General features: G+C 35.8%; 2 protein-coding genes across 3 annotated transcripts; both read right to left on the minus strand.

Annotated features, from left to right (window-relative positions):
- Positions 1-425: 425 nt before the first annotated feature.
- LOC148779270 (putative disease resistance protein At5g47280) lies at positions 426-8,176 on the minus strand. The gene is made up of 6 exons (XM_088854830.1): positions 7,866-8,176; positions 6,194-6,857; positions 5,229-5,629; positions 4,088-4,440; positions 1,813-2,024; positions 426-1,722 (listed from the first exon to the last, which is right to left on the minus strand). The coding sequence occupies exons 2-6, from the start codon at positions 6,813-6,815 to the stop codon at positions 752-754; spliced, it is 2,559 nt and encodes an 852-aa protein (XP_088710956.1). The 5' UTR covers positions 6,816-6,857; positions 7,866-8,176; the 3' UTR covers positions 426-751.
- Positions 8,177-13,675: 5,499 nt separating this feature from the next.
- LOC18442682 (putative disease resistance protein At5g47280) lies at positions 13,676-25,888 on the minus strand. Of its 2 annotated transcripts, none has more exons than XM_088854831.1 (6): positions 25,201-25,888; positions 19,724-20,395; positions 18,502-18,902; positions 17,334-17,686; positions 14,967-15,178; positions 13,676-14,879 (listed from the first exon to the last, which is right to left on the minus strand). In XM_088854831.1, exons 2-6 carry the CDS (start codon positions 20,334-20,336, stop codon positions 13,909-13,911), a joined length of 2,550 nt encoding a protein of 849 aa, XP_088710957.1. In that variant the 5' UTR covers positions 20,337-20,395; positions 25,201-25,888; the 3' UTR covers positions 13,676-13,908. The 2 variants fall into 2 exon arrangements, with proteins under 2 accessions (XP_088710957.1, XP_006852958.3); XM_006852896.4 differs by lacking the exon at positions 25,201-25,888 and adding an exon at positions 22,810-23,018.
- Positions 25,889-26,278: the final 390 nt, after the last annotated feature.

The raw sequence follows: 26,278 nt of genomic DNA on the forward strand, positions 1-26,278 counted from the left end.
TAAGTTCTAGTCGCTTCTTTTCGTAATTCATTTGGACGAAACCTGTACAGGTCCTCATGCAAAAATTGCTATTTTCAACCATTTAATTTAAATGGACGACTGACATAGCGTATAGACAAATATAATAGCTTAGCCTATCATGCTTATTTAGATTTTTCTACAAATCATTTTATATGAGCCTATCATGCTTATTTAGATTTTTCTACAAATCATTTTATATGAAATCTTATGAGACATGCACACTCCTTATAGGGACGCACCTAACAAAAAAGATTTCTTATAAAATAGAATGACCAACATGTGCCTATAAGTTGCATAGCATTTTGGTTAACTTTTTTTTATCGAAAATATTTTCTCTTATTTCTATTAAGCATGCTTCTCCTATCAAAGAACAAATCCATAAAGAGAGAGAGAGTTTCAAACTATTCCATTAAAAGTTCACTTTCTATTATTTTCTCAACCTGTTCTCCCGTTACTGAGTTTTCTCAACTGATTCTCTCGTTACTGAGTTTATTTTATTCGAAAAGATATGATGAATCTTGGTTCATTGAGCTCGAAGGAACCTCAAATATATGAATACACAAATAAGAACCTAACAAACATGAATACAACATGCATGCATAAAAGACTCCTCTCCTACATGTATCATCCCCATCGATTGTCTCCTTTCATATCTGAAAGATCTGCCACCAATCTTATAGCTAAAATGAATCTCCCTCTGCGTTTCATCAACTCAAATAGACAATATCAATTACATTTCAAGCCAGTCCAAACTAGCTTCTTCTTCCACAACATGCACCTGAAGCCCACGAAGAGATTGCAGCTCGATCATTTCCCATTGATTTGCAATCTCCTCATCGCATATCACTTTCTTCAGACCCCTTAGCTCTGCAACTGAACCAGGCAGCCTCCTAATTTGTGAGCACCGGCTCATATTAATCTTCTCCAACACACTTAGACCATGCAGAGCATTAGGCAACCTAACAATGCTCAAACACTGGGATATATCAAGCAATTTCAAGTTCGAAAGCCTGGTTATTGATCTAGGAAGTTCACTCAATCTTGTACAAGCATGCAAATTCAATACCTCTAAGTATTTCAAGCCACCCACTTCTTCTGGTAACTTACATAGTTCATGGCAATTGGTGATTGAGAGTTTATTGAGATGGGTTATATTGCAAACCCAAGAAGGAAAATCTCTGAGATCACCAAAGTAATCCATTTCAATCTCTTTTAGCTTTGGAAATATAGTGGAGATATAGTCCATTTCAATTTCCTTTGACTCAGGAGATTTAAGGGGTTTACAGTCCATTTGGATATCTTTTGACACAGGAGATTTGGTGCGTTCATAGTCCATAGCATTCTCTTTCAGCTCAGAGAACTGATTGGAAACATTTGGATCAGAACAAGACATGGATTGGTTGAGCTCACAGAATAACAAACATAGTTTTTGCAGGCTCTTCAATGGCTGCATATTCATGTGAAAGGAAGGGATTATTATCCTCTCTAACCTGATCCTCTTGAGATGGGGAAGAGATTCAAGTGGTGACAAGCCCGTTACTTTGGCCAGACAGGTGTCATGGTTTGTGATGGATAGAAATTTCAGATTCTCCATAGTCTTGATAAATTGAGGTATACAATAATTTGCAGAAGAGAAGTTCAAGATCAGAGCCTCAGTTCTAGGGAATCGCATATCATACCCATCTGACTCACTCATGTTGCCTGCACATGGAAGACATCATTTTATGTGAAAGAACTTTGTGAATTAGAAAAAGAAGAAACAAGAAAACAATATGAAAGATGTGAACCAACTTGTGTAGATGGAAACAATTTGGGCATCAAAAGGTTGATCTTTATGTTCTATCCAGCTCTCGGGAAGGCAGCCTTCTCTTTTTTCCATGACCAATCTCTTCTTCTGATTTATGTTACTGTCATGGTTAACATGGATGGCCAATTCTCTGAGTAGATCATGTTGAATGACAAAAAGCCCACTAAAGCTGCCATCGTCTTCCCCAGCTTCTTTCCTAATAAATATAGTTCCAATTATTGCAGAAGAATTTGAATACAACCATGTGCAAATTTAGTCTTGTTGACTTAGTCATCTAAAGTACAGTTTTCATAGTGTTTTTTTAATAAAACAATATACTTAATAAACTATTTTTCAAGCCTTTTTCCTGATAATGTCTTATGACCTATTCAAGTAAGATAAATAGACAGAAACAAATATGGCTGAAACAGTGAAACACCCTCTGATTAACCAGAAAATCATGTATATCTATTTTCCAAAGAAGTTCTATTGGCAGAATACCAAAATAATAATCGCCTTGTATCTCAACAACAGGTCTTGACCAAAGATGTATGAATAAGTACAAATCGAAGGAAAGAATCCACATCGTTAGCATATCAATTTTGATAGAAAAAGGAGCTTCACTTTTCAGTCAAACTAATCCAAGTTTCTATACAAGGTCGAAATAACAAAATTTCTCCTTAATATCATGAATGACAATTGAAAAAGAAGTCATGCATTCCTCAAGGTCCTAAATGTCAATCAAAGGGGTTTTGCCTCTACGCATCCCACACCAAAGACTCCCAGAGTAGTAGAAGGTACACACCAGAAGCTCCCAGTCATTCCAAGTTGAACATAAGGTGACTTCAGGGTTAGGCGTATATTTTTACATTCCACCTAAAAGCACAAATTGTCTAGGAAGTTTGTCCTTCCTTGAGGATACAATCCAAATTATTACTAGGCCACCTCAAATAGTAGTTTTTGTAGAGAACGTATCACGATGCAGTGTGATTAATCACCTCTGAAAAACGGGGTTCATTAACACAAACTGCTGCACCTACTTGCTAATGTTGAGACAATCTGAGTAGATTCATAGGTTTCATAAGATTGACCAAGGTTAGATGATATGCCTGAAAATGTTTCTGCCTCATGTAAGTAAATAGTGATTCCCTCCAAAATGAACAGGTTCATGAGAGGCTCCAACCAAAAGAAATTTTAATGCCTAGAATATTTTATGAGTATATTCATTCACATCATTGCCCAGTCTACATGTTGTGGAAGAGTTGATGCTAGACTCAATGCGTTTATATAGGTTTAACCTATAGTAGCAATGAAAAGAATCAGTATACATTCCAACAAAATCTCTCTTAATCTATGTTGCTCTCTTTTTTGTTCACTACCTTCAATTTGGTCCTCCATTCTTCGTCCAAGTGGTCTGGCTGCTGTCAAATTACAGAACTTAACTAGAAATGTCAGAACAAGCTTCAGTAGTAAACCTTCTCGATGAACTCTTCGTCAGAAAATTGGACATTGATAAAAAGGACACTAGTACGCTCTCACTATTTCAATAAAAGGAAATCACTTACTGCAGCATACAATGAACCAACCTCTCAACAGTGAGGATTTTACAGGTGATTGCACTGTAGTTGACCTTCTCATTTGGTCAGCCACACCATGAAAATCTTGATCTGTGTTTGTCTCATCCAATGATGCATTATCCAAACTTTAACTTATATAGTGTCCCTTCACTATATAAGACTAAAGGAAAATGTATCCATATACTTTGCAGGCTGAAACCTGTTAATTTGCCTCTCCCATGTTTTGTGCACACCTCATCATATTCTTATGCATGATTTTAGCCCTCATTAGTACTAGGGTTGCCATATCAGGCCTACGGGAGTACAACAACATGCATACTAGATTTTGATATTAGTGTTAAAAAGAGCTTTCTTTGAGCCTAAATTTTTCTTGCACCAGGGTTGGAGGTTTCTGCTCTACACATTCCACATCATTAAACCACAATTCTAGCGATCATAATTTGATATGAGTACAACACAGACTGAACACAATTTGGTACTTATGTTATATACAAATCAAGTTCCAATAATACTAAGGGAACTGAGTTCTAACGGGTATGTAAATGAAGGTTATTCCTCAAGTTTTGCAAGAATGAGGTAAACACTGGATGAAAAGTTAATAAACAAAGAGCCAATAGTAGATCTACACATATTTCTTTACTACATAAAAGTTAGTCATAAAGAAACGAAAATAATTCCCACCCACAAAGTAGGCATGACATACCTTGTATTTTCTACCAATGATATAAGAGTTCGTCTTGAGAGTTCAAGTAGTGCAACATAGGCTTCATCTTCATCCATGCCACGAAGTTCCACCCACATGTCTATAAGTGAAGCTGCAGGAATTCTTTTATCTTCAGGGAAGGAACCCAAGTCTAGAAAGCAATCCTTGAGAGGTTTATTCAAGGGTGTCAAACTCGTGGAAAGGCAATGTAGTAATTCCTCATGGGAGGCAAAGATGGAGCTTCCTTTTGACAACTTACACTCAGTGATCTTCCACTTTTGTGCAGGTTCATATCTCAAAGAGTGCCCAATTACTTTCAGAGCCAATGGCAAGCCCTTGCAATATTTCACTATCTACAATTAAATGACATTTAATTATATTGAAATAAGAACAAGACCATTGAAGTGAAGATAAATTTACTAATAAATCTTTCAGATTCTCAAAATTTTCAAGAATGTTTTTTTCACCTATTCAAATAATTCATGATCAAAACTATTTCAAATATCAAATGCACCCATATGCTACTCGGACCATACAAAACAAGCAAAGTTTATGCTACTCTTGGGAGTTGATAGACATTGGGAACAGCTAGATGTACAACGTCTACTATTCCTATCACATTCTAGACATGAACATTGTAGTGTTCAGCTGTTGAGCACTTCATCTCCTACATATTAAGAGGTCAATAAAAGGAAGGAGTTCAAAGAATGAAAAAGAACAAGAAAAAATAGGACTTATGAGGATTTAAACAAGAGATGTTTGATCTTTGTCATTGATAAACGATATCATAGATATCCCAACCTTGTTGCATTGTCTGAATATGAACAAGGAAAATAACAATACTGAACTTGTTCATCATGGTTTAATTTTTCTAAGTAGGAATAACAAAATAAATTATTTTTTATAGATGTCCCTTAAATTAATGTCAGGTTCATAATTTCTTATGATACATTTGTTCAGTCAGAAGTTTCTAGTTACATCAATGTAACCCACTCTGAGAATCACCCCGTCCAAAATCTAGAAATTCATAAAAAGTATACCACACAATATCAATGATGCCATAACCTGCAAACAAATATGTTTCTCCTTATATAAGCAGACAAATATGCTAATTGTTATATTTTCATTGCATATAGATTACCTTCCAAACTAGATCCTCATCTATTCTCTGTGGGGTGGTTATGTTAGAGAAAGCCGAGTGACGAAAGAGAGACATTGCATCTTTGTCCTTAAGCAGCCCCAATTCATATTTGGAATCAAATGATCGAAGAACATTTCGCGACGTTACCAGTGTTTTACATCCTTTAGTCTTGTTAAATAGCAGGTCCTCAAGGACTGTATCAGACCAAACATCATCAAGCACCACTAAGATGGGTTCTGGCTCCTTCTTAGTTAGAATGTATAATAGTTGCCTCCTTGCATCTTCAACATTTCGGAAGTCTGGTTTTCGACTGGTTAGTTGCTCATATAATCCACTCAGAATGCTCAATACATCGGGTGAGTTTGAAACGATAAAGAAGAATATATTGTTTTTGAATCGACCTGTCAAACCGGATATATAACACTGTTAGGATAAGGTTGGTTAAGTCCAATTCGTTTATTAGTAGCTTAACCCAAATAGAAAAGAGAAAAATCATATTACAAAATAGAATTTCATCAGTCAGGCGGGGCAAGGTATGGAAGAACTGAATTCTTCTTCATTTTTCTTACGGGCATGTCATTGCAAACTAAGGAGAGAAATTGGCTCATGGAAGTCTTGAGATTTTAAATAGATTTGGCATATAAAGGTGAAATCTCTTAGGTTCATTATTTTTTTTTTCATAATTAATTAGTTTGTCTGGTTTTTAATATCTGAGGTCATACAAAAAAGACATCTTTAATATTAACAACAAAAAGGCATCTTTAATATTACCAACTTACCCAGCGCATCATCGAAAATGAGGGGAAAAAGAAGGAACTGGAGAAAAAATCATCAGCGCATCATCGAAAAGGAAGCAGCATGTCGATATTTCCATTAATAGAGTTAAATAAGAAAACAAGTACATTAAAGCAAAGTCAACTGAAAAAACAAAAAGAAAGAGAAAAAAAGGAATTCAAGAACCATACCTTTCACATCCTCCTCCCTACAGAACATTGAGGCCAATGTTGTTTTACCATAGCCACCTTGAGCACAAAGGCCGAGAACAGACATCTCATCTGAAAAGAACTTTGCCTTGAGCTCACGTAAAGAATCACTCAAGCCAACAGGAAGATCGGGTAGTCCAGGAAGAGCACAGGAAGACTCGCTTGCAATACCCAGCCGCCCAGCAAATAACCTTATTAGGTCCTTTGTATTGGTCCTAATATATTTCGTGTCCAAATTTGTATCAGCAGCCAAATTCAGATTAAAGAATCTGACAAGATACTCATCAAGCTGAATTAACTGCTTTGCACAACGATATATCTTAAACAACTCCCAAAATTGAAGTTTTGTACACTTGTGTACCAACACCATACCACTTTCTAGTTGGCTCTTCAACTCTACAAAATCAGCTGGTTGGCTATCAGTTAGTTGCAACCGTAACTGGTCAATTGCTTTGAGTTTTGGAATAAGGTGTTGCAAAGTGGATTTCAGCTTTTCACAATGAGATTTGCAGTCTTTAACCATATTTTTAGCATCTAGTAAAGCTCTCAGTAATTCACCCGCTATGTCACCTATAGCTGCTCCACTGAATAAATCCATTGACATTAACTCAACACCAAGCAATGGGAATTGTAAACTCTGTTGGCACTGCATATCATACCGCATCAGGGGTGACAAGGTATGTTGAAAGAGGGAAGTGCAAATTAAAAACTAATCTTAAGAAAAATGAATGATCAACACTAATCTTAAAATACTGAATCAGCTGATATTAGATCTACAAAGTGTATGCTAATTGTACAATGTATTAATCAAATGCACATATACTATTTCCTCAGTTAAAATAGAACTCAAATTTAGTCGCAATCACAACTTAAATGAATGATCTACACCAATCTTAAAATAATGAATCCTACATCTATCACAAGTTAAAATAGGAACTCAAAATTTGGTGGCAATCGCACTCTTCCTGCATCTATCATACATAAAAATGACCAGTTGACTACCTTGAAAAAGTACTCAATAAAACCATAGTACAAGTGAATTCAGCAACAAAATGTTTCCAAATAAGCAATGAGAGTGCACAGAAATTTTTTTTTTTTTTCTTTTTTGTTTAATTCCAACCGGTAATTGTTAATTTTTAATTTGAATTGGTAATTTTTATTTTTAAGAAATGTTGAAAGCAGACAAGTAGGGAACAGTCAGAGTAAATCTTTCCATGACTATAAACCCAAAAAAAGAACGAGAAAATAACAGCTTTCATGCAACTAATAAAACCAAAAGAAAAGGGGAAGAAAAGAAAAACAGCTTTCATACAACTTCACAATTTAGAGAGAGAGAGACCCAACAAAGTCTTGAAGCAATAAGCAAACGACATAAAGGTAGCTAACTGATCATAAGGTGAAATTGTGCTTGACAATTGAATGGAACCAGAATACCAATTCTTCAAATTCAAAGGCCCATCCCTAATAATATCTTAAACTTTAGCACCCAATTCCAAGAACTCCTTAGAAACCCAAAAAAAAAAAAGTCCTGTAAAATGAGGATACATATTCACCGAAAATTCAATAGAACAACAGAACCCAATTCTCAAATATCCGAACTCTCTAATTTTTTATCCGAAAAGGTACATGGAATAATCAGAAAAGCTTTACATACCTTTAGTTAGATAACGAATTGATGAAGCTACTCGTTTTCCAGTACTCCTTCACTGAGAGAAAGACAGTAAATTCTAATTGCCCAGTTTCAGAGTTCAGCTCCTCCCATGTTAGAGAGAGAAGAGACACAGAGTGAAGACACAAGGATCATGAAGAGATAATTTAGAGACAGAGACGATAGCTGAGTTAAGGAACCTGAGTTGGTGGAAGAACGGACTGCGAAGTTTAAACCTAAAAAGTTTTGAAGTAACGGCGTCAGCGATATTTCCAATTTCTTGTCAATTGTGTGGTTTGTATAGGGCCGAGGCTCTAAACAATAGTAGTAAAGCGCATCTTCAAATAGTATTGAAAGAAGATGTTTAAATATTGAAAATCTTTGTGATGGCATGAAGATTGATTTTTATTTTTAATTATAAAATTTAAAATTTTAACAACAATGTAGATCGAGTAGATCTATGAACATTTGAAAATCTTGAAAATTGACGGTCCGAAAATACATTATAAGATGTATTATTTTTGAGACTTGAAATCCATTTTTTCTCATGTTTATACATATTGAGGTCGAGGTGATCAATTTGAGGATTTTAGAGTTTGCAAAAGGATCTATTTTAATGATCTTTTGATATGCGCACTAAATTGATTGTTTAGAACCTCGGTTTTTAATAATCTTTTTCCTTGTGGAAAACGCGTTATCAAAGAAAGGAGCCCTGCCTAGTATGATGCTAGTAGTATCGCCACCCTTATTTTTGGTGAGAACCCTATGCATGGATGACCTGATAGCAAGTTGATTCAAAATCGGCTGCGTTATGTTACTGGCTTAAAATCAAAGGGATATTGGATTGGTTTTAGAAATAGCGATTAGGCCTGGTGCTCGCCCTGGCCCAGCTGAGTAGGCCAAATGTTTAAAAATAACAAATAATAAAATGTACTTAAAAAAGAAGAAAATATCTTTAATATATGTGGTTAAAAAGGTAGCGAAAAAATAAATTATGAAAAAATCAATTTGTGGGGGCACTTCAAAAATAATCCAAAATAAGAAAAATGTACGTCAAAATATTTTCCAATCTTTATTATGATTTTTTATTTTTAATTTTTTAAAATTCTTGAATTGGACACCCAACTTGGGAATACTTGGGACCTTCAAGGTGGCAAGCTTGAGTTATTTGGGCAAGTCCAAACTGGCTCGTCCAAGTAATCAAACACTGGTTTGGGTTGTACAGTCTACATTTTGTTTGGTTTTCATTTTTTATAACAAACTTCAGAGGATTGGCAAACTAGCTCGACCAAATCTGAATCACATTTGAGCTAGTGGATGACCAGCTCAACCCACCAGTTTGAGTTCTAGAATACTTCATCATACCAGAGTGAAATGCAATTTACAAATATTGTTCTAAGCATTATCTTCACCGTCCCATCGTGGAAGCAAGATGTCTCTTTTTTTTTTTTTTGAACATTACCACACGACTTTTATTAACTATAGACCAATGAAGTTACAAGGGAATGAAATACATAAGGGTACATCACACGAAATTGGTAATCACAAATAAGGATTGATAGGTACCTCCATTGGCTAAAGAATCAGCTTCAGCATTGGCGTCACAGTAACAATGGAGTATTTCAATATCATGTGATTGAAGAATGTCACCAATTTCATGAAGCAAGATGTCTCTCCCCTGTTAGAATACCATAGGGCCACTATAAGTCTGCCAAATGTTCACAACACATACTTGCGAGATTGTGCACGTGTTTGATTAGTGGAATTTGAGACTTTTGGCATTACAACACTTTTCTGCTGTTAAGCGGGAAGTGCTATGTTGTTTTCGAAGCCGGGACTTTCACCAAATCAACAATGAAATTTGGAAATTGCGACTTTCATATCCCTACTCATGCTTGGAAGTAAAATATTCCATACTATAGCACGAAAGTCGCAACTATTGATATTGGTCGAAGATAACGTTTCTAGCAATCAAACACGCCTTTTGCCATTAACACGTCCAAGGGAGAATTGGGTCTTAAAACCTTTTGTCTTAAATCCATTTGTTTAAAATATCACTTTTATCTACAAACCCCTTTTGAAATCTTCTTGGTTGAGTTCCAAGGTTAAGATAGAAGGGAACTCAACCAAGAAGATTTCAAAAGGGGTTTGTAGATAAAAGTGACATTTTAAACAAATGGATTTAAGAAGAGAACAAATGAAAAAATCACAAATAAACAACTAAAGTAGGAAGATGCAAGTAAACATGAGTAAATAATCTAACTACTAGATGTAAGAAAAATAAGAAATAAAAAAGGATGAAGACAAAAGAATAAAGCTAATCTAAACATGCATAACATAGGATGAAAGAGAGAGATAATACCATAAAGATACGGGCATGGTTACGAAGAAAGAAAAGATGAGATCCTCATCAACAAGGCATAGAGATATAAATATGAAATGCAAATAAAGATAATAATTTAACATGAAAAGAAACAAAATGGAAGAGAGGAGGGAAGAAAACTAATATTAATAAATAACATGCAATGAGAGCAATAAAACCAAATATAAAAAAGAAATAAGAGGATATGATATAAGAAAGAGGGTTAAGATGAAAGAAATAGAGAGGAATAAGGAGTGGTACATTAAAAAATGGGAAAAGTGGTTAAGCACAAATTATTAACAAAAGATAATAAGAAGATGAGAAAAAAAAGATGTAACTAAAAGAGAATGGGGATGGCTAGCCTATTGAACAAAATATAAGAAAGAAAAAGACAAAATAAATATAAAAGAATGGGGAATGAGAGGAGTGAGGAAGATGAGATTCAAACCATAAGGTCAAGGGAAAAGAAAATAGGTTAAAGTAAGATACCCCTAATTAAGATGGAAGAGCATAATAACGAAGAACCAATCAAACATTCAATTAGAACACATGAGAGATAGGAGAGATCTACATTATTACATGAATAAGAAAGAGGGAAGGAGATTGGACACAATCAATCAAGGAAATAAATGAAGCAAGGTATGAAAATACTATTACCAAACGAGAAGATGAAAGGTTAGGGTGAGGGGAGAGAATCTATGATATAAAATGAAGGAAACAAGCACGAGACATAAATATAACTAACCAATAAGAATATTTTCTATAAAAAGAAATGAGATAACTATTTTATAAAAAAGAAAATGATGGAGAAAGAGATCTATACCATTATTACTAGTAATAAAGAGAGGAAGAGAAATAAACACAAAAATCTTAACTAGAAAATAAATGTTCTCAAGAAAGGAATAGAGATTGCTTTAACGAGGAGGGTGAGAGATAAAAAGGGTTTGTTGAGAAAAGGAGATTTGGTTCATTAAACAAAGGAATAAGGAAGAGTAATAAATACACTAAAACAAAGGAAATAAATACAAACTAGCAAAAAAAAAGATGATCATGTAAAGAGAGGATAAAGAAAGAAAGGAGAAGATCAAACATAACTAACTATACATATTAAAGACTACATTTAATGAGAAAACAGGGGAATAGATCATAAATAGGGGAAGATAGAGAAAAAACATATATAAAAGTAGCTAAAAGAAGAGTAAATGCAAAGATTCAAAGAGGGAAAAAAGTGAAATCAAATCATGAAATAAAGAAATAAGAAAGTCCTAACTAAGAAAATAAACAATAATAAAACCAATCGAAAAAGAAGAAAACAACATCTAGGCCAGGTCCACAGGCCTGAGGCCTAGAGTTTGGCATTGATTTAGATAGTAAAGTTTCACAATCAACCCGAACTTTCTCAGTTCTTAATGGGGCAAATAGAAGTAGGAAGAAAGGGGCCCAAATGATCTGATTATCCGGACCGTCTTCGGTTTGAAGTGCAAGGAGTTTGTGTTTGTAGTTTTGAATTGAAAGGTTTGGTAGTATGGGGATTTGCTCAAAGGGGCTCTTCTCTCAAGCTCATGCTTAGACTTAAGATCAAGAGATTTTTTGGCATATTCTAGGCACAAGATCAAGAAAACTTGGAGTTTTTTCCTAAGGTAAAACAGGCTTTTTATAGGCGAAAATGAACCCATGTCAGCCTGTATCTAGTTTTGTACGACTTTTTGGGTCATCAGAGCTTCGACCCTATTTGGACTAGCATTGGTTGGAATGACACCATGTCATTAATGCTGTAATAATGACAGTCAGTAGATATTAATTGCTCATTATGTACGACTTGTTAGATTCCGACGCCATAGGCAATGGCGTCCGTGGCATTCTGACTGCCTTCAAGCATAATTCAGGACATGTGTCGTGTTCTGGTACCTCTGATTTGATCATTCGCATTTTGAATCGATTCCAATTAGCACTGACAACATTCCGACTGTCGCCGGATACCATTTGTCCAACAGTCTTGGTTGTACATTCGTCTTATCATCAACCAACAAAAAATCGACAACCTCACTCCGTACTGACAGCTGACATGTCAGTACGGGCATGCCATATCGGTGGGTACGGACTGATATATCTGCTCGTCACTTCAGTCACATCGGCTAGGCTATGTCCCGCCTACTGAAGGTCTTAAGACCTGGCGCCGGTTGAAATGGTGTTGGCGACATTGGCACTGCCGCCAGGGCTTTTGATCCTGTTTCATATTGAAAATGGGGGTCCGGGACATAACACCATTTGGAATGGCATTGGTGCCAGGCCTTTGGTGTCCCGGGTCCCCCATGCTATGACTTCAGTGCTTTTAATATCTTGTTGTTAGATGTTTGGTCGGGGCTTAGGTCCCTGTTGAGGTAACATTAGTGCCTTTCGTCTTGAATACTTCATAGTCAGGCCACTTTGGGTCTACCTCACCTTGTTCAGCCTCTTGACGCCCTTGGACCTTCTGGAGCAATTAGGGTTTGGTGGAAGCTAGGTTTATGGAGAAGGGTCATGGTGGGGTGAATGGTTTAAAGTACCCGGGTAGGGGTCATGGTGGGGTGAATGATTTAAAGTACCCGGGTAGGGGGTCATGGTGGGGTGAACGGTTTAAAATACCTAGGTAGTTTGCTTGGGATATTTCAACCTATCAATAATCTTTCTAGTCGAGATTGGGGTGTCTACACCATGTGCCCAACGGGACATTTATTTATTTTTCTACATATCATCTTTATATGAAATTTGTGAGACCTGCACGCTCCTTATAGGGTCCTTATAGGGACACACCTAACAAAAAATGATTTCTCATCAATAAAATAAACAACACATGCCTATGAGTTGCATAGCATTTTAGTCGATTTATTTCAGGAAAAAATTTATATAAAAGTGTGAGGCTCTAAACAATCCATTTAGGGCCGACCTAAAAAATTTCACTAGAAGAGGTTGTTTTGATGCCCCTGAGAAAAAAATAGATTTCAAGTTTTGGAAATAGTACATCTTGTAATCTATTTTTGGAAATCTATTTTCAAGATTTTTAAGTTTTCATAGATATGCTCGATCTACACTATTTTTTAATGTTTAAATTTTATAATTAGAGATGAAAATATATTTTAAAGCTATCATAAAGATTTCTAATATTGAAACCATATTTCTCGACAATATTTGAAGGTGGGCTTTACTTTGATTGTTTACAGCCTCGGCTCTATACAAACTGCACTCTATTTTTTTTATCGAAAATAATTTTCTCTTATTTCTATTTAGCCTGCTTCTCCTATCAAAGATCAAATACTTAGACAGAGACAGAGAGAGAGAGAGTGAGAGGAGACTTCCAATCCGAACTCGTGTTATTCCATTAAGAATTCACTTTCTATTATTTTCTCAACTGATTATCTGGTTCCCGTGTTTATTTTATCCGAGAAGATATAATGACTTTTGGTTCGATGAGCTCTTTAAACAACACATGAATACATATTTACTTGGAACCTCAAGTATATGAATACAACACAAATAAGAACCTCACAAACATGAATACAACATGCATACATAAAAGACTCCTCTCCTACAAGTATCATCGCCATTAATTGTCTCCTTTCATATCTGAAAGATCGGCCACCAATCTTATAGCTAAAATGACTCTTATCTCTGCGCATCATCCTTGCGAACTCAAAAAGACAATGTCAACTACCTTTCAAGCCAGTCCAGTGTAGCCTCTTCTTCCACAACACGCACATGAAGTCCACTAAGAGATTGCAGCTTGATCTCTTCCCATTGATTTGCAATCTCCTCATCGCATATCACATTCTTAAGACCCCTTAGCTCTGCAACTGAACCAGGCAGCCTCCTAATTTGCGAGCACCGGCTCATGTCAATCTTTTCCAACCCACTTAGACCATGCAGATCATTAGGCAACCCAACAATGTTCAAACACTCGGATATATCAAGCAATTTCAAGCTTGAAAGCCTGGTTATTGATCTAGGAAGTTCACTCAATCTTGTACAAGCATGCAAACTCAATACCTCTAAGTATCTCAAGCCACCCACTTCTTCTGGTAAGTTACATAGATCATGGCAATTGGTGATTGAGAATTTCTTGAGATGGGTCAATCTGCAAACCCAAGAAGGAAAATCTCTGAGATCCCCACAGTAATCCATTTCAATCTCTTTTAGCTTGGGAAATATAGTGGAGATATAGTCCATTTCAATCTCCTTTGATTCAGGAGATTTAATGGGTTTACGGTCCATTTGGATATCTTTTGACACAGGAGATTTGAAGGGTTCATAGTCCATTGAATTCTCTTTTAGCTCAGAGAACTGATTGGAAACATTTGGATCAGAGCAAGACATGGATTGGTTGAGCTCACAGAATAATAAATATAGCTTTTGCAGGCTCTTCAATGGCTGCAAATTCATGTGAAAGGAAGGGATTATTATCCTCTCTAACCTGATCCTCTTGAGATGGGGCAGAGATTCAAATGGTGGCCAGCCACTTAGTTTGGCCAGACTGGTGCCATGGTTTGTGATGGATAGAAATTTCAGCTTCTCCATGGTCTTGATAAATGCAGGTATACAATAATTTGCAGAAGAGAAATTCAAGATCAGAGCCTCAGTTTTAGGGAATCGCATATCATACCCATCTGACTCACCCATATACCCTGCACATGGAAGACATCATTTTGGGTGAAAGAACTTTGTGAACTAGAAAAAGAAGCAAGAAAACAATATGAAAGATGCGAACCAACCTGTGTAGATGGAAACAATTTGGGCATCAAAAGGTTGATCTTTATGTTCGATCCAGCTCTTGGGAAGGCAGTTTTCTCTTTTTTCCATGATCAATCTCTTCTTTTGATTAATGGTACTGTCACGGTTAGCATGGAGGGCAAGTTCTCTGAGTATATCATGTTGAAGGACAAAAAGCCCACTAAAGCTGCCATCCTCTTCCCCAGCTTCTTTCCTAATAAATATAGTTCCGAGTTATTGCAGAACAATTTGGATACAACCATGAGCAAATATAGTCTGTTGATTTAGTCATCTAAAGTACAATTTTCATAATGCTTTTTTAATAAAACAATATACTTAATAAATTATTTCGCAAGTGTTTGTCCTAATAATGTCTTATGACCTATTCAATAATCTTGTAGTAAGATAAATAGACAAAAACAAATAGGACTGAAGCAGTGAAACACCCTCTGATTAACCGGAAAATCATGTATATCTATTTTCCAAAAAAGTGCTATTGGTAGAATACCAAAATAATAATCACCTTGTTTCTTAACAACAGGTCTTTACCAGAGATGTATGAAGAAGTACAAATCGAAGGAAAGAATCCACATCCTGAGCATATCAATTTTGATAGAAAAAGGAGCTTCACTTTTCAGTCAAACTAATCCAAGTTTCTATACAAGGTGTAAATAACCAAAATTCTCCTTAATATCATGAATGACAAGTGAAAAAGAAGTGTCATGCATTTCTCAAGGTCCTAAATGTCAACTAAAGGGGTTTTGCCTCTATGCATGCCACACCAAAGACTCCCAGAGTAGTAGAAGGTACACACCAGGAGCTCCAAGTCATTCCACCTAAATGCACAAATTGTCTAGGAAGTTTCCTTGAGGATACAATCCCAATTATTACAAGGCCACCTCAAATAGTAGTGTTTGTAGAGAGCATTTCTCAATGCAGTGTGATTAATCACTCTAAAAAATGGGGTTCATTAAAACAAACAACTGCACCTTCTAGCTAATGTTGAGATAAATCTGTGGTAGATTCAAAGGTTTCATAAAATGAACCAAGGTTAGATGATATGCCTGGAAATGTTTCAGCCTCATGTAAGTCAATAGTGATTCCCTCCAAAATGAAAAAGGGTTCATGAGAGGCTCCAACCACAAGAAACTCTAATGCCTAGCATATTTATGAGTATATTCATTCACATCATAGCCCATTCTACATGTTGTGGAAGAGGTGATGCTGGACTCAATGCATCCATATAGGTATAACACGTAGTAGCAATGAAATGAATCAGTAGACGTTCCAACAAAGTCTGTCTCCTACTCGCTCAATCTATGTTGCTCTCTTTTTTGTTCACTACCTCCAGTTAGGTCCTCCACTCTTTGGCTAAGTGGTCTGGCTTCTTTCAAATTACAGAACTAAACTAGAAATGTCAGCACAAGCTCCATCAGTAAACCTTCTCAATGAACTCTTCGTAGGAATATTGGATATTGATATATGGGAAAAAAAAAGGACACTAGTACGCTCCGACTATTTCAATGAAAAGAAATCACTTACTGCATCATACAATGAACCAAGCTCTCAATAGTGAGTATTTTACAGGTGATTTCACTCTAGTTGACCTTCTCATGTGATCACCCATACCATCAGAATCTCGATTTGTGTTTGTCTCATCGAATGATGCATTATCTAAACTTTCACTTGTAGGAATCATGTAAGGAATGATAGAGTCTCTCAATTCGGTACTTCTATGTGCTAAATGTCAAATTTGGTCAAATGGATGATTTTTCCCTTTAGGATCCATCTTCATTTATTCTGTAGTTTCCCTGCACTATATAAGACTCAAGGAACATGCGTCCATCTAATTTGCACGCTGAAAACGGCCAATCTGCCTCTCCCGTGTTTCGTGCACACCTCATCATAGTCTTATGCATGACTTTAGCCCTTGCTAATACTACTTGGGTTGCCATATCTGGCCTACAGGAGTACAATTACATGCATACTAGATTTTCAGATTAGTGTCAAAAAGAGCTTTCTTAGAGCCTAATTTTATCCTGTACCCGGGATGGAGGTTTCTGCCTCTACACATTCCACATCATTAAAACATAATTCTAGCAATCATAATTTGATATGAGTACAACACAGACTGAACACAGTTTGGTACTAATATAATATACGAATCAAGTTCCAATAATACTAAGGGAACTGAGTCCTAATGGGTATGTAAAAGAAGGGTATTCCTCAAGTTTTGCGAGAATGAGGTAAACACTAGATCAAAAGTTAATAAACAAAGAGCCAATAGATCCACACATGTTGTTTTATTATGTAAAAGTCAGTAATAAAAAAAAAAAATAATTCTCACCCAAGAAGTAGGCATGACGTACCTTGCATTTTCTACCAACGATATAAGAGTTCGGCTTGAGAGTTCAAGTAGTGCAACATAGGCTTCATCTTCATCCATGCCATGAAGTTCCACCCACATGTCTATAAGTGAAGCTGCAGGAATTCTTTTATCTTCAGGGAAGGAACCCAAGTCTAGAAAGCAATCCTTGAGAGGTTTATTCAAGGATGTCAAGCTCGTGGAAAGGCAATGTAGTAGTTGGTGATGGGAGGCAAAGATGGAGCTTCCTTTTGACAACTCACGCTCAATGATCTTCCACTTTTTTGCAGGTTCATATCTCAAAGAGTGTCCAATTACTCTCAGAGCCAATGGCAAGCCCTTGCAATATTTCACTATCTGCAATTAAATGACATATAATTATATTGAAATAAGAACAAGACCATTGAAGTGAAGATAAATGTACTAATAAAAAGCTCAAGAATCTTTCAGATTTTCAAAATTTTCAGGAATGTTATTTTCACCTATTCAAATAATTCATGATCAAAACTCTTTAAAAATCACATGCACCCATATGCTACTTGGACCTTACAAAACCAGCAAACTTTATGCTACTCTTGGGAGTTGACAGACATTGGAAACAGCTAGATGTACAATGTCTACTATTCCTATCACAATCCAGACCTGAACATTGTAATGTTCAGCAGTTGAACATATCATCTCCTACATATTAAGAGGTCAATAAAAAGGAGGAGTTCAAAGAATGAAAAGAATAAGAAAAAATAGGACTTATGAGGATTTAAACAATAAATGTTTGATCTTCGTCATCGATAAACGATATCATAGATATTCCAACCTTTTTGTTGTTACCAACAAATGCATCTATAATTGTCTGAATATGATCTAGGAAAATAACAACGCAGAACTTGCTCATCATGGTTTAATTTTTCTAATTGGAAATAAGAAAATAAATTATTTTTTATAGATGTCCCTTACATTAATGTCAGGCTCATAATTCTTATGATGCATTGTTCAGTTAGAAGTTTCTAGTCATATCATTGTAACCCACTCTGAGATCACTCCATCCTAAATCTAGAAATTATAAAAGTATACCACACAATATCAATGATGCCATAAGCTGCAAACAAATATGTTTCTCCTTATACAAGCAGACAAATATGCTAATTGTTACATTTTCATTGCAAATAGATTACCTTCCAAACTAGATCCTCATCTATTCTCTCTGGGGTGGTTATGTTAGCAAAAGCCGAGTGACAGAAGAGAGACATTGCATCTTTGTCCTTAAGCAGCCCCAATTCATATCTGGAATCAAACGATCGAAGAACATTTCTCGATGTTACAAGTGTTTTACATCCTTTAGTCTTGTTAAATAGCAGGTCCTCAAGGACTGTATCAGACCAAACATCATCAAGCACCACTAAGATGGGTTCTGGCTCCTTCTTAGTTAGAATGTGTAATAGTTGCCTCCTTGCATCTTCAACATTTCGGAAGTCTGGTTTTCGACTGGTTAGTTGCTCATATAATCCACTCAGACTGCTCAATACATCAGGTGAGTTTGAAACGATAATGAAGAATATATTGTTTTTGAAGCGACCTGTCAAACCAAACATATAACACTGTTATGATAAGGTTGATTAAGTCCAATTCGTTTATTAGTAGCTTAACCCAAATTGAAAAGAGAAAAAGCATATTACCAATAAAAAAATTCACCTGATTCTGAGTATGAATTAATAAATGATATTGGCCAATTATAATAGAATGGATTAATAACAAAATAGAGATGTACATGTCCTGCAATTACCTATTGGGTTATCTGCGTCTTAAGAAGATGGAAGAAATGAACTCTTCTTCATTTTTCTTACGGCTTGTCTTTGCAAACTAAGAATACAAATTGGCTCATGGAAGTCTTGAGATTTCAAATAGATTTGGCATATAAAGGTCAAATCTCTAAGGTTATAAATGTGAAAACTCTTAGGTTCATTAAAAATATTTTCATAATTAATTACTTTGTGTGGTAGTTAATATCTGAGGTCATATAAAAATGACATCTTTATTATTACCAACTTAACCAACTGTCATTAAGACCATGCACGGCTGAAGCTAATACGTACTAAGTTTCGTTTTGTCTTCTGGCAGTTTGTAAACCCACATATAACTACCTCATTGAAATTTGTCTATGAATTCCAAAAAAAAAAAAACAAGAAAAAAGAAGAAGAAGATAGTAAGCATCATTACTGAGTAGAACTTAGTTGTATGAGGGGAAAAGAAGGAACTCGAAAAAAATCATCAGTGCATCATAAAAAGGGTAGCATCATGTCGATATTTAACTTAATAATGTTAAATAAGAAAACAAGTATGTAAAGCAAAGTCAACTGAAAAAAAAGAAAAGAAAAAAAAGGAATTCGAGGACCATACCTTTCACATCCTCCTCCCTACAGAGCATTGAGGCCAATGTTGTCTTACCATAGCCACCTTGAGCACAGATTCCAAGAACAGAAACATCATCTGCAAAGAACTTCGCCTTGAGCTCACGTAAAGAATCACTCAAGCCAACAGGACAATCGGGTAGTCCAGGAAGAGCATAGGAAGACTCGCTTGCAATACCCCGCCCATCAAGTAACCTCCTCATCTCCTTAAATTCTATCCTAAGTTGTTTTGTGTCCAAATTTGTATCAGCAGCCAAATTCAGATCAAAGAATCTGACCAGATACTCATCAAGCTCAATTAACTTCTTTCCATAACTATATTTCTTATGCACCTTCCAAAATCGAAGTTTCATACACTTGTATACCAACACTTTACCACTTTCTAGTCGGCTCTTCAACTCTTTAAAGTCAGCTGGTTCGCAATCAGTTAGTTGCAACCGTAACTGCTCAATGTCTTCGAGTTTTGGCACAATGTGTTGCAAAGTGGATTTCAGCTTTTCACATTGAGATTTGCATTCATAAACGATATTTGTAGCATCGAGCAAGGCTTTCAGTATTTCACCCGCTATAGCGCCTATAATTGCTCCACTGACTAAATCCATTGAAATTTTATCAACTAGAACTCAACACCAAGCAACTGGAATTGTAGACACGATTGGCACTGCGTATCATACAAAATCAGCGGTTACAATGTATGTTGAAAGAGGGACGTGCAAATTAAAAACTAATCTTAAGAAAAATGAATGATCTACACTAATATTAAAATAACGAATCAGCTGAAATTCGATCTACAAAGTGTAATCAAATGCACATTGTACACATGCTATTTCCTCAGTTAAAATAGGAACTAAAATTTAGTTGCAATCACAACTTAAATGAATGATCCACAGTAATCTTAAAATAAAGAATCCTGCATTGATCATAAGTTAAAATAGGAACTCAAATCTAGTCGCAATCACACTCTTCCTGCATCTATCATCCATAAAAATGAGTAGTTGACTACCTAGAAAATGTACTCAATAAAACCATAGTAATAGAAACAAAATTCAAACAAGATAGGAAAGTGTTTGAATTTTGTTTCTATTATATAGGACAAGTGAATTCAGCAACAAAATGTGTCAAAAAATGTTAAGAGAAAATTGTGTTTCTAAATATTTACAAAATAAGGTTCCAAATTTTGATTTATTTATTTTGTTTTCTTCTCTACTCAAAATCTATTTTAAAGTTGAGTATTTTAAAATAAGCTAGTGCTTTATGTGGAGAATAAGAAAGACCCATGTGAAGAGCGGGACAAGTGGCCATTGAGAGGCAACATTTGTCATTTCTCTCTCTACATGTGTCTCTCTATTTTTTCCTTTTGCAGCTATATTTATGGAAATGGTTTTGAGAGGCTAGGGTACCAAGCAAGAGCTCTCTTTCTCTCTCTAAAAACCTCTTTCTCTCTTATGCTTCCTTGTGAGTTGGGTGCAAGAGACGTGCCTCACATCTCTGTGAGAGCCCTCCAGTGTCACATGGACGTGCCTCTCGATTCCAGCACCGTGTTGCATCACAAAGAAGCTTTATCTTAACTCATTTTCAGCCACATTCTCTCTCTGGAAAAGCTATCAATCTGTGCTTACAAATTCACATGAATTTGGTGAGTTAATTTCAACTTTCTTCATCTTTTGCATCTAGAAATATTATAAGAAGGTTGAGAAATATTGTATGAGCAAGGGAAAAAGTATTGGACATTATCTTATATCGTTCGAATGATTTATGATGGGTGCATGCTTGCTAGAAATTTTATTAAGATTGCTTAGAAGACTTTATCAATAGTTGCAATTGATTTTTGGTTGAGATTATTTAGTGTATAAAAAAGTTAGTGATATTTGTACGTCCTCTTGAGTTCCAAAAATTTACAAGAACGTTTTTGTGGGTATTTTGCTAAGAATTGCATGCCATATATTTGTGGATATTTTGATTGAGTTCAAAATCTAACTTGCATATTGATATAGCTCTATTTACTTACAAAAATCTTAAAGATCTACTATATTTGGGCAAAAAAAAAAAACAAAGGAAAATATCTTTATACCTCTATTTTAGGTTTCATTTCACAATAGACCTAAGTTTTACAAGATATCGTGGGGTAAAAAAAAATTGTAGTTTTATTTCTTCTAACCCCCTAAGCTAATTTAAACATGCTTTTTTAGGTCAAACAAATCTAAAAAGACATGCCTTATCTAAAACCCACCCTACCACATTTCTCTCTATCCCCGCACCCCTTCTCCCTCTCTCCGTTTTGCACACAAAATTTTTTTTTTGTTTAATTTCATTTGGTAATTTTTAATTTGAATTGGTAATTTTTATTTTGTAAGAAGATGTTGAAAGAAGGCAAGTAGGGAACAACTAGAGTAAATCTTTCCGACTATAACCAAAAAAAGGAAAGGGAAAAGAACAGATTTCATGCCACTAATAAAACCAAAAGATAGGGAACAACTAGAGTAAATCTTTCATTGACCCTAAATTCATGCGACTAACAAAACCAACAAACAGAAACAAAAAAACAAAAGCTTTCATGCAACTCCACAATTTTACTTCAGAGAGATCCAACAAAGCCTACAATTTTAAGTCAGAGAGATCCAACAAAGCCTACAATCAGAGAGATCCAACAAAGCCTACAATCAGAGAGATCCAACAAAGCCTACAATCAGAGAGATCCAACAAAGCCTACAATCAGAGATATCCAACAAAGGCTACAATCAGAGAGATCCAACAAAGCCTTGAAGTAATAAGCAAATGACATAAATGTAGATAATTCATCATAACGTGAAATTGTGCTTGCCAATTGAAAGCAACCAAAAGAAGAACCCCGATCCTTTCTTCAAATTTAAAGCCCCATCCGCTAATAATATCTTAAACTTTAGCACCCAATTCCAAGAAATCTTTAGAAACCCCAAAAGAAAAAAATCCTGTACAATGTGGATACATATTCACCGAAAATTCAATAGAAAAAAAGAACCCACTTCTCAAAAATACGAACTCTCTAAACTTTTTATCCGAAAAGGTACATGTAATACTCAGAAAAGCTGTACATACCTTTATTTCTATAGCGAATTGATTAACCTACTCTTTCCAGAACTCCTTCACGAGAGAGAGTAGATTCTAATTGCTCTGTTATCAGAGTTCAGCTCCGCCGGCGTTAGAGAGAGAGAGGACTCGTGAGACACAAGGATCACAGAGAAGGCATTTAGAGAGAGAGAGAGAGAAGATACATGAGCGGGTGGAAGAAAGGGACTGCGAAGTTTAAACTTTAAAGTAAAGATGTGAACGATATATTCGACTTTCTAGTGACTCCTCAACGCGTCAAATTTTAGGTATTCCCCCGGGGTCGACAGCCATATTCAAAACGGCTCGAGCTTCCACACTGTGTCCAAACCAGATGGATGAAAACATATTTGGGTCAACGATGGAAAGAGCGACTTGGCCCGGGTTCTCGAGTCTTTGACCACAGTAGCCAAGTCTAAGAAGTGTTAAAAAATTTAAAAATATTAAAAAATTAAAAAAAAAATCTTTAATTTAAAATTAAACAAAACACGTTAAAAGAAATGGCGAAAAGATGGATACGAAAAAACCAATTTTTGAGGGGTATTTTAGAAATAGTTCAAAAAGAAGGAAAACAGTACAAAATAAATACTAATAGTCAGAATGTTTTTCGATTTTTGTGTAAAAAAATATATTACAAGTAAATTTTTTATTGTTTGAATTTTTATGATTTATTATTATTATTTTAAATCTTCAAGTTAGAAACCAAATTTGGGGATACTCGGGCTCACCAGGGGTAGTGAGGTCGAGTTATTCCGACGAGTCTGAGTCGACTTGCCTGAGTAATCAAACACCGGTCAAACTAGAATGGAATGTAATTTTCAAACCATGTGCTAATCATTATCTTCACGATAGTGCAGCAATCAGCAATGCTCATGGTACAAGACAGAAAAAACAGGAAGGAGCACTCCTAGATCCAAGAAAGACCAATCCTAACTCCTCAAACACAACAATCCCAAAACCGTCTCGTATTTGAATGCTGGAATTTGAGACTTCTGGCATTATAACACTTCGTGATGTTAAGCTGGAGTGCTATGTTGTTTTGGAAGCTGCAACATCTACCGACTTCCAAGACATCAACATTGAAATTTGGAAGTTGTGAGTTTCATATCCCAAATCCATGCTATACCACGGAAGTCGCAGCTATAGATGTTGGTCATAGATGATTTTTCCAGCAATCAAACACGCCTTTTGTTATTATTAGCACATAAACTCCAAGAGAAACCAATATTTGATATGTGGATCGTGAGAAAAGATTTGATTCTTCTCCAGCCAATTTGACTGGAAAAAGGGCGCTGATGTAATTTTTTGAATGCCAAAACCCTCAAAGGAATTTTGGATATTTGAAATAAAAAAAAATTATGGATTTTTTTTATATGGTTTCTGTCTCTAAAATGTTAATATACTTTCTCTTCCAAGCTCAAATTTCGAAATTGTTTTTTGAGATATAAAATTGTCACGTGCTTTCTTTCTTCAAAATTTAATATATTTTCTCTCTCTAAAATGTTAAGATACTCTCTCTCTAAAACTTTAAATTTGATATAGTTTCCTCTTTAATAATTTTGAGATAGTTTGTCTCTCTAAATTTTTTGAGGTAGTTTCTCTTTCTAAAATATGATATAGTTGTTCTCTCTAAAATTCTAAAATACTAAATTTTAAAATTTAAGATAATTTCTATCTAAATTTTTTGAAATAGTTTCTTTCCAAAAAAATTTAAGTATTCTCTCTTTCTCTCTCAAATTTGATATGGTTACTCTCTTAAATTTTAAGATGCTTTCTCTCTCGAAAACTTAAAATTTGAGATATTTTCTCACTCTAAAATTTTGAGATAGTTTCTCTATTTAAAATTTGAAATAGTTTCTCTCTAAAATTTTCATATATTTTCTCTCTCTAAAACTTAAAATTTGAGAAAGTTTCTCTCTAAAAATTTGAAATAGTTTCACTCTCTAAATTTTTTGAAATAGTTTCTCTATCTAAAAATTGTAGGCACTTTATCTATTTAAAATTTGATATAGTTTCTCTATCTAAAATTTTAAGATATTTTCTCTCTCTAAAATATAAAATTTGCAATAGTTTCTTTCTCTAATTTTTTTGAGATAATTGCTCTTTCTAAATATTTTTAGGTAGTTTCTATCTCTAAAATTTTAATATTTTTTCTCTTTAAAGTTTATATTTGGAATAGTTTCTCTCTCTAAATAATTTAAGATATTTATATCTCTGGTCAAGGGTGCCTGGGTCGGATCCGGGATTGGACCCCCGCTTGAACAACTGCGTGGCCTCATGAGGGTTGCTTGGACGTTCTCGTGTGTCACTCTTGCGGATAGAGGTGATCAACTTGTGAGAGGATTTTAAAATGACAGTGAAAAGATAGACTAATGCACATACCTCACCGTGATTGGGTTTGTGGGATAAGCCCGGGCAAGCGCCCTCTTAAATCAATTAACGAAAGCCCTCCGACTGTTCAGCAACTCGGTTTGGACACAGCTCTCTCTCGAACGTCAACACCTCATCTCATACTGTTGCTTCAATAAACTACAAATGAAGTTCGTGAAAAGTATGCTCCTCTTGAATGTACCTTTTACCAAACAAGTGGCTCTGAATGGCTTAGAAATGGGTGAGAAGAAGGTCTCTCACAGCCTGAACACTATATGACCAGGTGATTAGAACAACAAGAGAATCAGAATCCCAAAGAAGACTAACTCAGGATGACTCCAACTCGAATAAATGGGTGCAAAAAAAGTTATGCCTCTTGCAACCTCAATTCACTGTACCAGGAGGTAGTTAGAGTATCGATCCCAGAATTAGGACTCTAAAATACTATATCAGAATGTTCCCTGATTAAGTGTTTTAAGCGATGAGAGGAGAAATCAACAACGAAGATGAGATAAGAAGATGATGGAATAAAAGGATTAAAATGGGTGTAGTTTAAGGAAGAAAGAAGGGCAAGTGTGAATGACTAGGCGTGGGTGTAAAGGAGGAAAAAAAGGGTAAGAATATATAGATAAAAATGATATGGTGTGAAGGTGCAGGTGTGAGAGAGGGACGTGAATGGGTAATGGTGCAGGAAGTATGTGGGATGAGGTGCAGGTGGAGATGCATAGTTGAGAGCGGGCAGAGAGTACGTTGGGCTAAGCGCGGGCAGGAAGTGCGCTGCAGAGAGCGCAGGCAGGAGTGCGCGGTAGAGAGTGCGAGTACGAGTACGAGTGTGCGTGCAGAACGCGGGTAACAATGTGTGTGGAGAAAGCACGGGCAGGATTGCGCTGTAGAGAGCATGGGTACGAAAGCGCGGATAAGAGTGCACATGCAGAGAGTGCGGGGCAGGAGTGCACTGTAGAGAGGGTGGGTCGGAGTGCCCATGCAAAGAGCGTGGGCTGACGTGCACTGTAGAGAGCACGGGTAGGAATGCGCGTGCAGAGGGCGGGCAGAGATGCGCTTATAGAACGCGGGCAGAGGTGCGCTTGTA

The sequence above is a fragment of the Amborella trichopoda genome, chromosome 13 (assembly GCF_054954075.1).
Source record: "Amborella trichopoda isolate Santa Cruz 75 chromosome 13, AtrichopodaSantaCruz75HAP2 v2.0, whole genome shotgun sequence".
Classification (NCBI taxonomy): domain Eukaryota; kingdom Viridiplantae; phylum Streptophyta; class Magnoliopsida; order Amborellales; family Amborellaceae; genus Amborella; species Amborella trichopoda.